An 18922-nucleotide genomic window follows, 5' to 3' on the forward strand; every position below is an offset into this window, starting at 1 on the left:
AAGATAACTAGGAACTGCCTCTCACTATGGGTCTGTACAGTGGCTAGCCCAATGGGTCCTCAGAGATTAGTTGGGGCTTTTGGGCCCTATTGTAATACAAATAATAACATATTTTTAATTATTAGGATTTTCTAAATGAATATATATATTAAGATAATGATACAAACTTTCTTTTACACTTTCCATAACTGGTAGATAATAGAATATTCCAAAACATCAGTACTTCTTAGGAATAATCAGTTTAGGATCACATATTAAGTAACACAAATCAAAAGATAACTTTTCATGTAAGTGCTGCGCTACTACACTAAATCTAAATACCTTTGGCTTTAATCTATATTTGTATAAATATTATATATATATATATATTCATTCTAACTCTGAAATTATCTCAAATATATTGGTGGTTTGCTCAAATTTGTTAGCTGGATTCACTTTGACCCTTGAATTTTGCCTTCATATAAGAAATGATTTATTAATCTTTTTTCCCCAAGGAATTTCAGACCTTTATCACTATTGAAATGGGAAATTTGACAAGATTGCCAAAAATGAAAATTTCATCCTTTGTATATTTGTCAGAAGTGATCAAAGAGGAAACTTAATACTCCATCAGACTTTCCTCCTATTGGGAAGTCTGAAGGAGAATTAAGTGAAATGCTGAAAGTACAGTTACTCTGAAAGCTGACTGTGTAAAAATACTTTCTTACTCAACAGATCTGCTTATTGTGAGTTGTCAGTCATATCTGCTTATTTTAGTGGCTAATAAAGATTTATTGCTTTTCACTCCTGTGACAATTTGAAGTATCTGTCTACATACAGCTTATGAATTCTGGTTGATTTTATGAAATTCCTGTATTACTAAATGCCTCAGTGTATGGGCTATCTGCTACCAAGGGTTTGTGCCACATTTCTCTGAGACTAGGGACAATGGAGAATCAGTAACCTGAATGGATCCCATTCCAATAGGAGCACTATAGAACAATGGGATGGCTGAAGCCTTGGAGATCCAGTTTGACCTATCTTGTCTGCAAGGAAGAAGGGGTCAAGCAGTGGAACTTCCCCAAAAGGGGAATAAAGAGGCTTATATGAGGTTATAACCCTTTTAAAATACAGAGGGATTCAGAGACAGAGAGGAACAAAAGGGACAGCTTTATGAGGGAGACAGGTTCTGTTGACTGTTGGACAGAAAGTTGAAGGCAGGGACTCCAGATAGACTCCCTGATTTGGAGGAGAAGCCATGAGCTTGCGAAAGGTGGCCTAGCAGATGGGACCTGGAACACTGGAAAAACGCTAACCCAATTCCCAAAGAATGCTCAAGAGTGGTAAGGTAACTGAGACAGGGAATGGCACATAGGCATTTATTGCTTTACCTAGATCTGTTTTTCTCCTGTGCTGTCTAAAGTAAAGAATGATTGTTTTCAGAAATCCTTTGCAAAGCCTATGCCTGCTTGTTTCAACTATCACATGTCCCTAAAGAGGTAAAATATAAACAATATCACATGCGTCTGATGAAGTGGGTATTCACCCACAAAAACTTAAGCTCCAATACGTATGTTAGACTATAAGGTGCCACAGGACTCTGTCGCTTTTTACAAATCCAGACTAACATAGCTACCCCTCTGATACTAAGCCCATGTTGAATTTGAAGGACCTGTTAGAAAAGTGTTTTTGTAAACTTGTGAATTGACTACATTTGTTATAGAAAACGTTTAGATACAAACAAGGAATCTCTCAATGTTAATTTACTGAATCATTTTTCAGAGTAGAACTGACCTTTAAACTGAGTTCTTGGTAAGTACAAATGGTAAGGCTTTGCTGCCCAAACAACAGAATTTTTAAACTTTATTTTTTTCAAAGCAGGTTTGCTAAAATGATAGCATGCCAAGAACTTGCTCATTTTTTAATTATAGAGTAGAAGCAGCTACAGTAAATTAAGGTATTTTTTAGTTTTAATTAAATTTTATATTATTAATAAGGAACAGAAATAGAACAGAATGCATCTATAGTTACATGCAGCACATTGCAGGAGACTAAATAAAAAAATCTCTTGATCATATATTTTAGATACAATTAATATGAAAAATACTACTTTTGCATAAGTATAATGGATTTCTCTTAAGAGGTTCCTTCCTAGTTGCTGCAGTGAGCTATTGCTGTAGCCTTATGTCTCTACTATATAAGGGTTCAACTTTTAAAATGAGTTTGAAAGTAGCATTCTAGTCCCTACTGGATAGTTGTCAAAAACACCAATGTAGCACGATAGAAAAATTCTGTTGTGACTGAAACAGCAACAGTGTTGCAGGTTGGGAGTAAAGGACAGATAATGTACAGGATGTAATGTATCCTGCACAGTGCCTACTTGCACTATTACTTTAACGAGCATCAAATTCACATACAATTTAAGCAAACTTTAAAGAAAAAACTACTTTCATTGCATCACAGATCACTGAGCTTCCCAAAACCCTGTGCATAAGGCCTAATATTAATCTGTATTCACACTTGGTCATCAGCTCTAACTCCTCTTGATTTTGTGTCTGTTGCTGTAAATTCTGCTCTTACAGAATGATATTACCTGATATATTATGATGTTTGGTCATAGCTGATTTCTAAAATCAATTTACACTAATAAACCTTTATGGCCAAAGAGCCAGTCATGAAGATCTGGCCTCTGATTCTCTCCCATCAACAATACAAACTTGCTTTAATCTCTCCCATCTTAAAAAAAAATCTGCCTTTGACCCCACTTGTCTTTCCAGCAACCACCCCAACTCCCTTTCATCTATAAACTCATTGAACATGCTATTAATAATTGCTGTTTAGAGTTCTTCTCCAATTCCATCTTAGATCTTCAATCTGATTTCAACTCCTTGCATTCCATTTAAACTGCCCTAAAAGTCTACAATGACTTCTTCCTCACCAAAACTCAGAACCGGGCTCTATCTCATCCTCATTGACCTGTGAGCTGCCTTCAACACCATTAATCATGCTTTTCTTGAAATCTTGTCCTCCCTTAGCTTCCATAACAATGTTCTCTCCTGGTTCTCCTCCTACCACTCTAATTCCTCCTTCAGCTTACCCTTCATTTCCCCCCCACCCCGTCCAACTCTGGGAGTTCCACAGGGGACCATCCTTGGTAACCTTTTCTTCTCTCTTTATACCTTATCTCTGGAGTAATTTCAGCAACAAATTGAGCTACCATCTCTATGTGAACAATTCACAAATGTACTTCTTTACTTCAAACTTGTCTTCTTCTGTCCAAATTAAAATCTTGGCCTGTCTCTCTGCCATTTCCTTGTGGATGTCTAGCCGTCAGCTCAAACCCAAATGGCTAAAACAGAGCGCTTAATCTCTCCTCTTCCCCAAGCCATCTCTATTACCTCCTTTCTCAATGACTGTAGACAACACCACCATAGCTCAAGCCCATAACTTGGATATCATCTTCAACTTTGAACTCTCTGTAGGACCTCACATCCAGACTATGTCTAAGTCTTGCTGATTCTATCTGCACAGTACCTCTGAGATACAGCCTTTCCATCCACACAACCAAAATTCTCATCTAAATTTTCATCTCACATCTTGATTACTGCATCATTCTTTTCTCTGGCCTTGACAAATGCCCTGCTCATATCCATTAAGAATGCAGCTGCAAAGACAATTTTCTTAGTCTGTTGCTTTGACCATGTCCCCCCCTCTATTTGCATCCCTCCACTGGCTCCCTCTTCACTATTGTATCAAACATAAACTACTTCACTTCACTTTCAAGGTCCTTCACAACCTATCTATTGTCTCTCATTCTGCACTAAGAGGTCAACTCCCACCTCCAATTGACCCATGATGCTACCCTGTACCACCCACTTGTTAAATACACAAATAGCCACCTTCATGCTTTCTCCCATGCTGCTCGTCACACTTTGGAGGAACTCCCCATAAACATCCACAAAACAAACTTATTATTTTTCTTCAAAATTCTCCATAGCCAAGATGCTTACAAAAAAATGATAATGGTAAGGGTGCTGGTATGCTGAGATACCTACCTATCGTACTGACCAATACTGTCTCATTGTTTCCTTTTACTCCCTCATCTGTCTATATTGTCATAGGGTCTGTCTTTTTGTTGGGTTTGTATAACACCTAGCACAACAGAGTCCTGGTCCATGATTAGAACTCCTAGACTATGATAATGCAAATAAAATAATAATAATATTTCTAGCATAAGTAAACTAATGAATAGCATACATAAGGATAACTCCACTGATGCCCTATTATGGGCCTCCATTTCCTTCTGAACTCATGATTGGCTTCTGCAATGGAATTCTACAACATTACAATACATTAAAAATAAACATTTCCTGTATTATATAATTCAGAAACTTCATTGAACTCTTAAGTTTCTTCTTCTTATCTAGTTCTGAAAATCACTTCCATCAGAATTGCATTAAATGGTGGGGAGGTTTGTTTTGGTTTTTTTCAATCTTTATTCAGGGTGTTTTGTCCTATATTAATGGACTCCACTTGATAATCTAAACTATCCACCTCTTATGTTAAAATTTCTATTTCCATTTCTATCAATGAAATATAAATTTTTAATTAATCCATCTTGTGTTAAAAGTCTCCAAAGAGGCAATTTATTGATCCATCTGACAAAAATTTGTCAGGAACACAAATACCATAGTAGCAATTGTGGTATAAATACAGACAAAATTATTTCAGTGTTTCTAGCAATAGTGGTAGTGATGAGAATGTTGATGGAGCTTGAAATGCAGACCCTGAGTTGCCAGCTTTAACAAACTTTCATTTTTAGTCCTACATTTATTCAAGGTATATCACCTTATGAAATCCAATATCTCCCTGTACTGTCTAGTGACTGCGTTCCCACATGCAGTAGAAATGCAGCATTTTGGCTCTTATGTTTCAACATACAGGAAATCAAAAGGTTGACTCTAGTGTTATTAGGAATATCACACTACTTTTATTATCTTCAAGAAAGGTATCCTAGTGCAGAAAAAATGAAGTGACTTATTTGACGATGGAATGAATGAGGGATTGACTCAAGCTCTAGTTATGTTGTCTAAAAGAAAAGAGACTTAACTGTTTCCATATTCTTGATATTATAAAACATTTTAGCAAAATAAATTATTTTTTTCTAGCATGTCTACATCCAGCAGTCCACAACTATAAGTTGTCTTCTACATTCTGTCAAAATGGAAGAGAGAGAGATCAGATCTGTTACTCTGCAAGGCCTGTCTCTCTTGAAGAGGAAAGGGTGAGCTGAGGACCAAAATGTATGGATTGAAAATGACTATCTGATGATGGAGTGGAATTTTTTTTCTGGTTTTTGGGGAGGCTAGTGTTTTTATTTCTGTATTTTTAATATATGCTAAATTCATAGATTTTAAGCCCAGATCATTTAGTCTGACCTCCTGCGTAATACAGGCCAAAGAATCTAACCCAATGGTTTCTGCATCAAGCCCATAACTTCTGTTTGAGTTATAGCATATCTTTTAGAAAGATACCAAATCTTGATTTAAAGACAAAGTAATAGAAAATATATCATATCTCTCAATAAGTTCCAATGGTTAATTATCCTCCTGGTTAAAAATGTGCATTTTACCTCTAATCTGAATTTGTTTAGCTTCACCTTCTAACCACTGGATTGTGTTATGCCTTTTTCTGCTAAAATACAGAGCCATCTCTTCCCCCTGTACATACTTACCAATCTCCTTTTAACTTTCTCTTGGATATACTAAATAAATTGAGCTTTTGAAGTCTCTCATTATAAGGCATGTTTTCCAGACTGCAAATCATTCTTGAAGATTTTTTTGGAGCCCTTTACAATTTTTCAAGATCTTTTCTAAGGATGGAAACCAGAACTGGAGACTGTATGCTGCTAATGCCATCTATAGAGGTAGTATCACCTCCCTATTATAAGGTCCCCACAGATCTAGAACCCAGACCTGCAGAGATACCAGGCAGCTGACCTCTCCTGCCTCCACCCAGCAGCAGCTGTAACCCATTTGTTCACCACTGTGACCCACTGTGGACACAGACCATGGGTAGGTCCACCTCAAGGGTTTGACAGACAGCAGCCTCATGGCTCCTGATTGGCTTCCTGCCCTATATAAACTCAAGGGGCATTCCAGGAAGTGTCCAGGAAACAGTGTGAATTTCCTGTAGCTGCCATGACTGTTCTTGAATGCCTGGCTTTGACCTTGACTTGATTTGAACTTTGCCTCTTGACTTGGATCCTGCAACCTGGCTTGGAATCTGACCCTGGCCTGGAACCTATGAACTCCTCTGCTCCCAGCCTCAGGTGTGTCCCTGCTCTGATTCTTGGCCCTGACTACCTTTGTTTGGATCCTGACACTGCCTACTACTTGGTATTTTCCTGCTTACACGAACAAAGATGACCTTCACTCTCTTAGCTACTGCATCACACTGGGATCTCATGTTCAGGTGGTTATCTGTTACTCCTAAGTGCTTTTCAATGTCACTGTATTCCAGGATTCTGTCTTCCATCTTTAAGCCTGATCTATATTATCTCCTCATAAATGTATGACCTTGCATTTTGCTACATTAAAACACAAATTGTTCAAAAAAGCCCACCTTTCCAAGCGATCGAGATAGATCTGTATAACTGAGCTGTGCCCATCATTATTTACCACTCCACCAATGTCTGTGTCATCTGGAAACTTTACTAGCAATGATTTTATATGATAAGGCACTTTGGGTGGGTGCACTTTTAATTAGTTTATATAATTGAAATAATAAATAAATATAATTTAATTAAATATGGCAACACGACTTGTACACAATGAAAACTAAAGGACACATTTTCCAAAGAATTCACCACTTGGATTTACAGCCATAATTTCAAGAGAGCTCAGCTCTCAACTTTCTGGTCTTTTGGAAATCTGGCCACTTATTTTGGTGCCTGTCAGTGTGTCTACCCTGCAGTTGGAGTGTGTGATTGCAGCACAGATAGGCATACCCTAGCTATCTGAGGTACCGATAGAAGTGAAACCACAGGAGCAGGTGCTTCAGTGTAATCTATACAAGCCTGCCCAGGGCCCTGAATACTTACTTGGGTAGCTTGCCCATGCTGCTACCACTTCACTATTAGTGGTACCTGTGGTAGCTAGATTAAAGCTAGCTCAAGTATGACTACACACATGGCAATCACACCTCCAACTGCAGGTTAGACATACCCACAGACACCAAAATAAGTGACCAGATTTCCAAAAGACTGGAATGTTGGGCACTAAGTTCTTTTGAAAATGTTAATAGCTCACAGCTTCAAGCCATAGCTAGATTAAGAAAATAGTTAAAACATGTTAGGTAACATATTTTTAAACACAATTTATTTTCCTAGTCTAGCCATAACCTAAACGGGAGTTCAACTCTCACAAAAATCTAGCCTTTAAACATCTGATTGTCTGTCTGAGAATTATCAGGGCTCACGGATAGGCACAGGAGAGTTCCTGTGCATTCTAGTGTCTCTAAAACCTACTCTAGATCTTTTTAAAAAAATGAACTCCATCTATATTTGACTGTACCTAGTGGGTTTTCCACAATTATTAGCCTCATATCTGAGGCTTTGGAGGCCTACATTATGGGGCTTGTAGCAAGAAGGCAGGGCATATACATAGAGCATTGTTTAATTTTTTTTCAGTGTTTTGCTTTGAACTGTTAGGGATTTATTTGTCTAGCATTTGGTAAAGACTTATCAAATGCTAGAAAGGCAACCTGTAACACATAGTATAACTAATTTTAACATGCATATATATACATAAATAAGGAACTTTACATCCCAGTTGTTAGAACACATTCATATGTAACTCAAACGGGTGAAAGTAACTCCAAATAATAAATATACAAGGGAGTACATATGTGGTCTAGATGAAATTATTGTAATGTGGGTGCACAATTGGTTAAAACTCTGTACTCAGAGTAGTTATCAATAGTTTGCTGTCAAACTGAGAGGTTTTATCTAGTGGAGTCCCGCAGGGGTTAGTACTAGTCAATATTTTCATTAATGACATGGACAACAGAATAGAGAGTATTCTTATAAATATGCAAATGACACCATGGTGGGAATGGTTGGAAGACAGGATTAGAATTCCAAAGGACCTTGAAAAATTAGAGAATTGGTCTGAAATCAATAAGATTGTCAATAAGACAAGTGCAAAGTTGGGAAGGAGAATCAAATGCACAACTACAAAATGGGGAATAAATGGCTACGATGTAATACTGCTGAAAAGGATCTGAGGGTTATAGTGGATCACAAACTGAATGAGTCAACAATGTGATGCAGTTGTGGAACAGGCTATCATTCTGGGGTGTATGAACATGCATGTTGTACCTAATACACAGGAGGCAACTGTCCTGCTCTACTTGGCACTAGTGAGTCTCAGCTGGAGTACTGTGTCCAATTCTGGGCACTACACTTTAGGAAAGATGTAGACAAATTGGAGAGTCTAGAGAAGAGCAACAAAAATTATAAGACTTAGAAAACCTAACCTAGAGGAAAGGTTAAAAACATTGGGCATGTTTCTTCTTGAGAAAAGAAGACTGGGGGGGGGGGGGGGGCTGATAAAGCTTTCAAATACATTACGGGCTGTTATAAAGAGGAGGATGATCCATTGTTCTCCATGTCCACTGAAGGTAGTAAAAGAAGTAACGGACTTAATCTGCACCAAGGAAAATCTCTCTAGGTAGATATTTGAAAGATTTTCCTAACTATAAGGGTCGTTAAGCTCTGTAATAGGCTTCCAAGTGAGGTTGTGTAATCTCCATAATTGGAGGTTTTTAAGAACAGGTTGTATGAACACCTGTCAGGGATGGTCTAAGTTTATTTGGTCCTGCCTCAGCACAGAGGTCTGGAATGGATGACCTCTCAAGCTCCCTTCTAGTCCAACATTTCTATGATACGATGAAACCTATAAAACAGACATAAAAGTACCAGCCAGAAGCTTTAATTTCACCTTATTGGCTCTAAAACACATGACTGAAATCATATTACAATTGTTTTTAATATTCACTTGTAGATTACTTGAGAATAAAACACCTGAATCATTGCAGTAGTGTATCAGTTGCAAATAATATTTTTACTACTCCTACCAAAAAAAGTAAAGGCATGATTGAACTTTGGCAAGAAGAATCATTTTTTCAAGTACATGAAAATTTGAGGGCCTAAAAATAGTTGACAGTGGCTAAACTGACATAATATTTCAAAAATGAGTTTGAAAAAATGTCTTGCATGTGGCTTTTTAATCAAAAAGGAAATGGGAATTGATCATTTAAGCTTTTATTTTAAAAGATAAGGTCTTACTCTTCTCTTGGATACCACTGTGTCATTACTGGCTTCTGTTTTATCCTCTAACACTCCTGCCCCTGAAAAACATTGTGAAAACAATACAAATAAATATTGAATATCATTCTTGGCAAACAGAATATAAATTATTGTAATTGTTTATAAACATATTTACACCATTGAAATATAGAACTGTACAGTCATAATTGATTTTAGTAGGTCATTAACATTACAATAATCAAAGGGTTTGTATGAAATCATTTTGACTCTGATTTTCAAAAAAGAGTCTTTCTTGTGGAAACAATTTGTATCCACAATATATTACCCAAATAAAAGTTGGGCTCTTTACACTGTTTCTACGTATTTACTACCACAAAATAGATAATACATATCAGTGTAGAAACAAAGATGGATTCTTCTTGAATAAAAGTATGAACCAAGATGTGAAACTGTTCTCAAACATACCATACATTATGAAACTGCCATATAGAAACTTTCTTCTTAACAAGGAATAGATTATCTCTAACTATAATTTCTATAGTTTCTTAATGGATTGTTCAAATATCCATCCTTTTAGGATATCTGTATGCAATCTGACATAGATATTAAGATTTCATTATGAGCACTGTCTCTCTTTCCTAAAGCAAGCATTCATTATATGAACATTCCATCTCAGATGTGGTCACTACTGTCAAACCTCTAAGTAATTTAAAAGGTGGGCCAGTAAGTGTGTGTTACATAGTACGATGTTTCATCAATAGGTATGTTACTTAAATATCTATAGTTTAGTCACTTGAGTTGTTGCCTATAGAAACACTCAATTTTGAGACTGAGGAACAGTAACTAGGGTAGAGTAACTGAATATTTAAAAAAAAACAAGGAGTCCTTGTGGCACCTTAGAGACTAACAAATTTATTTGGGCATAAGCTTTCGTGAGCTTCATCAGATGTATGAAGTAAAAAATACAGGAGCAAGTATAAATACATGAAAGGATGGGGGTGCTTTACCAAGTGTTAGGTCAGTCAAACCAGATAAATCAATTAACAGCAGGATACCAAAGGAGGAAAAATAACTTTTGAAATGGTAGGAGAGTGGCCTATTACAGACAGTTGACAAGAAGGTGTGAGTAACAGTGGAGATGAATTAGTATTGGGGAAATTAAGTTTAGGTTTTGTAATGACCCAACCACTCCCAGTCTTTATTCAGGCCTAATCTGATGGTATCTAATTTTCAAATTAATTCCAGTTCTGCAGTTTCACGTTGGAGTCTGTTTTTGAAGTTTTTTTGTTGAAGAATTGCCACTTTGAGGTCTGTTACTGAGTGACCAGAGAGACTGAAGTGTTCTCCTACTGGTTTTTGAATGTTATGATTCCTGATGTCAGATTTGACATGAAGTTGCAGAACTGGAATTAATTTGCAAACTAGATATCATCAGACTAGGCCTGAATAAAGACTGGGAGTGGTTGGGTCATTACAAACCCTACTGTATATACTCGTTCATAAGCAGAATATTTTTGGTAAAAAAGTGACGCATCAAAGCGTGGGAGTCAGCTTATAAATGGGTCTACACCAAAATTTGATGATTTTAAACTTTAGGGAATCATTGAATTGAATATCTAATACATTGTCATTTTGTTTACCTGGAGCGTCTGCAGGCATGGAGCCCCTCGGCTCCCTGTGGCTGTGGTTTGCCATTCCCAGCCCATTGGCTGGAAAAGGCAAACCGCAGACACTGGGAGCCGAGGGGCTCTGTGCCTGTGAATGCTCCAGGTAAATAAAACGTCCAGGCTCGCTAGTGGCTTACCCTAACGGGCCAGGAGCCAAAGTTTGCCAACCCCTGAAATATAGGGTCGACTTATTAAAGGGTCATACAGTTTTTGCTATTTTTACCTAGCCATCTTGGGGGGGTCGATGTATAAACGAATGGGCTAATGAACGAGTATATATGGTAAACGTAATTTCCCCAATACTAATTTCTCCCTACTGTTACTCACACCTTCTCTGGGTATCAGCAGAACACAGGTAATTCATTGTTCAGACAAATAACAAAAAGGTTTACCACTGATTTCCTCTACCACAGGGATAACTGAACAATTCTCCCTGATCCAGAGACCCTGCAGAAGATTTTGTTCTGCCTGGGATCATGTTTTTCTTCTATTTTGCAACAAGCGAGGAGGGATGCCTAGAGGCAGATTGCTTGATGGTCCATTGGAATCTAGACATGTTTTCAAATACAAAGACTAAGAGGGACATCAGTATATTCGGGACTGCCCTTGTCTCTAGTAGACACAAGATGGGTGCGGTAATATCTTTTATTGGACCAACTTCTGTGCGTGAAAGAGATAAAGTTTGTGTCTCTTATCCACAGAAATTGATCCAATAAAAGATATTACCTCACCCATGTTGTCTCTTGAATAACCTGGGACCTACACTGCTATAACTATGTTGCATACAACTTACCTCTAGTACACAGATGTGTAGGACCTATACCTGGAGAAATCAAGTAATGTTGGTGTGAAGCTCTAATGCATGAACTTCTCATATAGGTATGGACCCTCAAAGGTGCAACACTTTGGATGGGCAGTGTAAGCTGATAGAATTTCCACCTTGCTCTAAAAAGAATCTACTCTTGTTGGGTCAGATCTGACACTGGTGTAAATCAATATAGTTATATTGAAGTCATCTTCCTAGAGTAACTTTTGTAACCTTCCTGGAGTAGATTTATCATTAACTCAGATGCCAACAAATACGTAAACCTCAGCCTAAGCATTATACCTAAGATTGGCTATTTCTAAGGTCTCTAAACTGATCTCAGTATACTAAACTCCAGTTACTTCTGTCCAGAGAGCAGCTCTCCATAGTGGACTCAATGAGCTACACTTGCCCCAGTGAATCAGCAGAACTCAAATAGCATCTCACAGCAGAGTTCCTAAACAGGGTGAGAGTCAGTGTTGGGAATTCCTTATCAGAGAGAGATTACTAACAGGTAACTGTGCTTCAAGAGTCACCTCTGCCCATGTGCAAGTGTGGACTTGGCAGCCCCGGTACCAAGCTACCAGAATCTTTACCAAAGCTGTGGGCCTGCATGAATGCCCCTTGGTGACATAAGTGTTTGACATCCGAGAGTATATAAGAGAGAGCAGCCCCCACCAACTGCTTCAGTGCCTTCTCCTGAACTGCAGCGTTATACTCTAAGAAGAGAGCTCTGTGTGAATGCACAGGAGTAACTCTCAAAGAACAGTTACTAGCAAGTAAATTTACTTTCTTCTTTGAGTGCATTCCCACCTACGAGAGTGTAGTGAGCAATACTTCTCAAAATGGAGGGTGGGCTGAGTTCTTTAGTTAAACCAGGACCGATGCACTGCTTGCGTGCACCTGGCATCTAAGTAGGAGATGAGGTATTAGTGCTTATTGAAGCTGCGAAATGTGGCTGTCCTACATATTTCTCCTATCGATATTTATCTGGGGCTCAGCAGGGGAGCTGTCTGGGTTGGGGGGGTATAGAGCTCAGTGGGGGGGTCTGGGAGTGGAGGGCTCAGTGGTGGGTCAAGATGTTGTGGGAGTGGGGCTCAGTGGAGTGGGGATCCAGGTGCAGTTGGTTGAGGCTTGGTACGATGGGGATCCATGTGAGGGTGGCTCATAGAGGTGGTGCAGGTGCAGTGAGGCTTGTCAGGGGGATTCTGGGTGCAGGGGGAGTGAGGCTCGGTGGGGGGGTCTGGGTATGAGGGGTCTGGATGCACAGGGGTTGGGTGTATGGTGGAGCAGCTCCCTGTACAGTGATCCCTCCCCCTGCAGCTGAGGAGCGATGGGTGCAGGAAGCATGGAGGATGTGTGTGTGTGTATGTGTCTGAGAGAGAGAGAGAGAGAGAGAGTGTGAGAGAGAGAGAGAGTTTGCAGAGCTTCCTACAGCTCGGGGAGAAATCTGGGGATGGGTTTGACACAGCCCCGGATGCCGTGCAGGGGAAGAGGAAGTCCCGTCCTCCCCAGCCCAGCCAGGACTAGCAGCTGAGCCCAGCGCAGGGTACGAGCCACCAGCCAGGTCTTCCCCAGTCCCGCCCCCTGCCCCACAGTGATTTACCTTTCTGCTGGCTGCCCTGGGCACCTGAAACATACTGCTGAGGAGGATCACATGACCGCTCTTGAGGCTTCCTCTTTGCTTCTCCATCAGAAAGTCATTTTTCTGTGGGGAAGCAAAGAAGTCTACAGGGGACATAAATTCTGTGCATGCGCAGAGGCACAGAATTCCCCCAGGTGTATCAATTTAGACAAACTGAGTATAAATAGTCCATGTCCCTTGCATCACTCTCTTCCTGTATACCACAAACAAACAATCTGTTAGAAATATGCTAGGGTTTAGTCCTAAGTATAACAAAGTTCAGCTCGTATCCAGTGTGTGAAAGTGGGGATCCCCAAGATGAGAGTGAAGTTTGGGGAACAATGAGAAAGAAACTGATCGACTGATGTGGAAGTCCATTACCACCTTGTGCATTACCATGTAAGGTGGTGTGACTAAATGTATAGGCCTCACACGGAAAAGGCCCTGGTGCCAGGGATAGCCCTCGCTCTTCTGGCCCTGTCAAGCATGCATGATAAGGAGAAGGCCTTTAAAAAGGAGGAAACTGCAGTTAGCAGAGGGGGAAGGAGCACGATTGCCCTAAGCAGCATACTGCAGGAGTGACTCCTGAAGCCAGGGAGAGAACTCCTAGGCAGGAACCTCTCCTAAAGAGAGTACAGCAGACTCAGAGGGTAAGACAGACAGGCTGAGCCTGTCTCAGAGACCCAGCCAGAGTGAGGTCTCCAAGCCCATCGGGCTGAGTTGGCAGCACCACAGTCTTGCCACCCCTCACTTTTGATGGGACTACAGAGTATCCCTGTGTAACCCTTCTGCCCACCTAATTTGGCAGCAACAAGTGCCGGGTTCTGTATCTAAGGGTTCCGTTTCAATAACGCGATGCAAAACCGGCTCCAGCCCCCACCCAGTGACCTGGGACAATTACATACCACCCCCTGGGTGCCTCTAAGAGGCAATACTTCCCCTCACGCAAGCACGGAGTCTGAGTGTAGCAGAAAATGTTTAATAACATGAGGTAAACAACATCAGCATTAAATTGGAAAAAACACCACAAACAGGATTCCTAACACAAATCATGAGCAAAAGACCCACCCCAGCAAATTGGGCCATGTCCTTTCCCTTTGGTTCTTGAATCCAGCAACCCAAAGATCACCCAGAGTCCCCAAAGTCCAACACCCCCAAAGTCTCTTGGGTCCAGCAACCACCCAAAGTCCCAAAAGTCCAACAACCCCCAAAGTCTCTGTCCCTGGTCAGAGCAGCACCAGAGTAAAAGGGGGTACGCAGGGTGTTAAGGGGCACCTTACGTGATCCGAGGCCGACCGGCCATCTCTCTGTGGGGTTCCGCTGCAGCCTTCACCACGGGCCAGTCCACTTCCTGCCGTCCCACAAACTGCTCTGCTCCACGAGCTGCTCCGCTCCGCTCACTGACCTGTGAGCCACTCCAACCATCCCCACAAGGCTCCGCGCCACTTGCTGCTCCTCCTCCAGCCGTCTCCGCAAACTGCTCCACCAGCCGCTTAGCAATATAGCTTCAGGCTCCCCCACTAGTTAACACAGCACTCAGTGATCTCAGCTCTTAGTAACTTTAGCTCTTTTGTGATTTCAGCTCTTAGTGATTTCAGCTCATAGTAGGGGAGCCCCAGTGCTGGTGCACATTCAGGTCAGCAGCTTGTAACTAGACTCCTAATAGAATCAAAGTTAGCTCTGACATTCAACAGAGGAGAGAGGAGGTGGTGCAATTGGTGCTTCAGGCCCTCAAAAGGGGTCCGTACTATCAGGTACAAATACCTGTCCCCATCCTCTCCCAAAACCCATGTCCCTTGTCTAGCGAGTGCTACTTAGGTGATGGTGAGATCCTCTGTCATAAAACAGTTTCATTGTTCTTGATTCACATAATCAGGGTAACAACACTTTATTCCTCATGCCCCAATAACAGAGAAACTGGGGATCCCACCCCATCCAAAGTAACCACTATCAGTTGCTGTTGTCTCATGCCAGGCGGGTGGGTGTGCCTGTGCAAACAAGATCAGCCCCTGGAGTTCTTTTCCACACTCGCCATAATTCACCACCAGATGTCAGGGTAGAGCTCAACTTGCCCTTGGATGTTGGGGTCTTAGCTGAGTCCGACCCCTGGTGCAGCATCTGCGGTGCCAGCTGGCCTACTTGCTCTTTAGCCGCCATGGCCACTTCTGGCAACAAAAGCCCTAGGAGAAGCTGGAGTCCGTTGCCACGCCCAGGAGTTAGAGTCGGATCTCTGGCTGGGCTAGGGGGTCCGACTGCAGTGGTACCTCCATGAAGCTCTGGTATGGTCACATAGTCTGACATAGGTCCTTTGCCTGAAGCCCCCTTCCCCTCTGGTACCGGGGAGCCATTCTTCTTTTGCCACTTCTTAGGTACCAGCAAGGTGAAACGGTGCTGGGCAGAGCCAGATGCTGGTAGTGCGTTCTGCACCTTTGCTAAGGTGCTAGGAGCGGAGGCCAAGCAGGATGGCTCCGACGCAGGACAAAGTGCAGCCTCCATGAGGAGGACCCTCAAGCAAATATCCCGCTCCTTCTGGGTTCTAGGGCAAAAATTCTTACAAATCTTGCACTTGTCCTTTATATGGGACTCCCCCAAGCACTTCAAGCAGCTGTTGTGGGGGTCACTAATATGCATCAGCCTAGTGCATGACAAGCATGGTTTAAAGCTGGGGGAATAGGGCATACCCCGCTCCAGTGCAAAGTCCAAGCTGGGACTCTAACTACCAAACTAACCTAACACTTAACTTAATGGCTAACTAAGTACCTTCGAACCATATACAAAGAAGATAGACAATGGGTTGTAAAGAACCACTAACGCTCTTGCAATGCAAGACGAGGTACTCCAACCAACCATCACAGGCAGTAAGAAGGAACTGAGAGGGCGTAGGGCCGGCAGCGCCTAATATACCAGTACATGAGCACAGCACTCCAGGATGCACCACAGCCAACCCTACGGATACCGCTAAGGCAAGCACTCTAAGAAGAAACCAGAGTTTGGGGTAGTAAACAGAGGCAGGCAATAAGACTTGGGTCTACACGCATGAGGTGCTTGGTCTTTAAGTTAAGAGGATGTATACCATAGAAAGACAGTCAATATAGAACCAGATATGCAAGTATTAATAGCATCATACTAAGATATATTCACAGGAAATGGATGCTTCCAACTAACATACAAGATACAGTTTATAGAAGATGTAAAACATATGGTACATGCTATATGAAAAGTTCAACAAAGCTTAAGAAAGAGGCTAGAAGAAGGACTGCAAAACATCACAACAAATGATATCATCTGGATAATAGAAGAACCAACAGTTGGGTTCACTTAGTAACTGTAGAGAAAAAAGGAGTGGGACTATAGTTGTGTATAGACAGTAAGGCCTGGTCTACACTAGGCATTTATGTCGAAGTTAGCGCCGTTACATCGAATTAACCCTGCACCCGTCCACACCGCGAAGGTATTTAGTTCGACATAGAGGTCTCTTTAATTCGACTTCTGTACTCCTCCCCGACGAGGGGAGTAGCGCTAAATTCGACATGGCCATGTCGAATTAGGCTAGGTGTGGATGGAAATCGACGCTAATAGCTCCGGGAGCTATCCCACAGTGCACCACTCTGTTGACGCTCTGGACAGCAGTACGAGCTCGGATGCTCTGAACTGCCACACAGGAAAAGCCCCGGGAAAATTTGAATTTGAATTCCTTTTCCTGTCTGGCCAGTTTGAATCTCATTTCCTGTCTGGACATCGTGGCGAGCTCAGCAGCACTGGCAACGATGCAGAGCTCTCCAGCAGTGATGGCCGTGCAATCTCAGAATAGAAAGAGGGCCCCAGCATGGACTGATCGGGAAGTCTTGGATCTCATCGCTGTGTGGGGCGATGAGTCCGTGCTTTCCGAGCTGCGATCCAAAAGACGGAATGCAAAGATCTACGAGAAGATCTCTAAAGACATGGCAGAGAGAGGATACAGCCGGGATGTAACGCAGTGCCGCGTGAAAATCAAGGAGCTGAGACAAGGCTACCAGAAGACCAAAGAGGCAAACGGACGCTCCGGATCCCATCCCCAGACATCCCGTTTCTACGAGGCACTGCATTCCATCCTCGGTGCGGCCGCCACCACTACCCCACCAGTGACCGTGGACTCTGAGGATGGGATAGTGTCCACGGCTGGATCCTCGGACATGTTAGCGGACAGGGAAGATGAGGAAGGAGATGAGGAGGACGAGGCAGTCGACAGCGCTCACAACGCTGATTTCCCCGACAGCCAAGATCTCTTCATCACCCTTACAGAGATCCCCTACCAACCCTCCCCAGCCGTTACCCCGGACACAGAATCTGGGGAAGGATCAGCCAGTAAGTGTTGTAAAAATCTAAACATTTATTTGTAACAGAACAGGAATATTAACAATTTAAAAAATGGGTTTCTCATGATTAGTTTGATTAGCTTAACGGTTCAGTCATGGGCAGTGCAACTATTGAAAAAAAATCTAGCAATGTCCGGTTTTGCATGATTGTCCTGCCCAAGCCGCTCTACTGGTTAGTCACTGCTACAGCAGCTACAGTAAAATGCGGTCTATATGTCCGGGGATGGAGCAGAAATCCTCCTGTGACATCTCGAGGAAGCTCTCCTGGAGGTAATTGGAAATCCGCTGCATTAGGTTCTTGGGGAGAGCGGCCTTATTGGGTCCTCCGTAGTAGGACACGTTGCCACGCCACGAGACTATCAAGTACTCTGGAATCATTGCTCTGCACAGCATGGCGGCATACGGCCCTGGTCTTTGCAGGCTTTCCCGGAGCATTCTCTCTTTCTCGCTGTCAGAGATCCTCATGAGGGTGATGTCGCTCATGATGACCTGCTTTGAATGAGGTAGGGGAATGTTAGTGTTGGGACTGCTTTGCCGTTCCTTTACAGAACTGTAACCGCTGGTTTGCAGCCACGCGGTGGAGGCGGGAGAGGGGCAGCCGAAAGGGATCGTTCCCGGGGACAGCCGCGAGGGTGTGGGACAGGAGCAGACTTCCTGCTTGCCGAATTGCTGGCAGCAGGGACCGACATTGATTTCAATGTGAAATGAGGCCATTGCTAATATTAAAGTTTTAAGCTGCCACAAGTCTACGGCTTACCATGTCTGCCTGCAACAGAAATTCCGTTCTCCTGAGAGGCTTCTCAAATGTGCTGTAGAAGACCCCAGGCACTGAATGCGAAGGCCGAGAATTCGACCTTGTGCTGAGTGCGCATGTGATAGGTGCTGTGCATGGTCTTGTTAACAGAGAAAGACTATGTTCTTTGTTCACAACTACATTTATCTTTCTGAGGAATTCACTCCCTTTTTCCCATTCCCACAGCCCCATCTGCGACTGTCTCACAACCTAGCCTGTCATCACACTCCCAGAGGCTAGCGCGGATTAGGCATAAGAAGAAGAGGACACGGGAGGACATGTTCTCGGAGCTTATAGCCTGCTCCAGAGCCCAGGCAGCACAGCAGACCCAGTGGCGGGAGAACTTGACCCGAATGCACCAAGCCAAC

At 42.3% G+C, this 18922-nt stretch overlaps 1 protein-coding gene across 1 annotated transcript in view; it reads right to left on the minus strand.

Moving 5' to 3' along the window:
* The window catches only part of ZCWPW2 (zinc finger CW-type and PWWP domain containing 2), a 104260-nt gene that overhangs the window by 29916 nt on the left and 55422 nt on the right, over positions 1–18922 (minus strand). Inside the window, exon 4 of the mRNA XM_054019598.1 lies at positions 9329–9390. Within this exon, the coding sequence (XP_053875573.1) occupies positions 9329–9390 (62 nt within the window). The remainder of the gene's footprint in view (positions 1–9328; positions 9391–18922) is intronic.

This window comes from Malaclemys terrapin, chromosome 2, assembly GCF_027887155.1.
Source record: "Malaclemys terrapin pileata isolate rMalTer1 chromosome 2, rMalTer1.hap1, whole genome shotgun sequence".
Taxonomy (NCBI): Eukaryota; Metazoa; Chordata; order Testudines; family Emydidae; genus Malaclemys; species Malaclemys terrapin.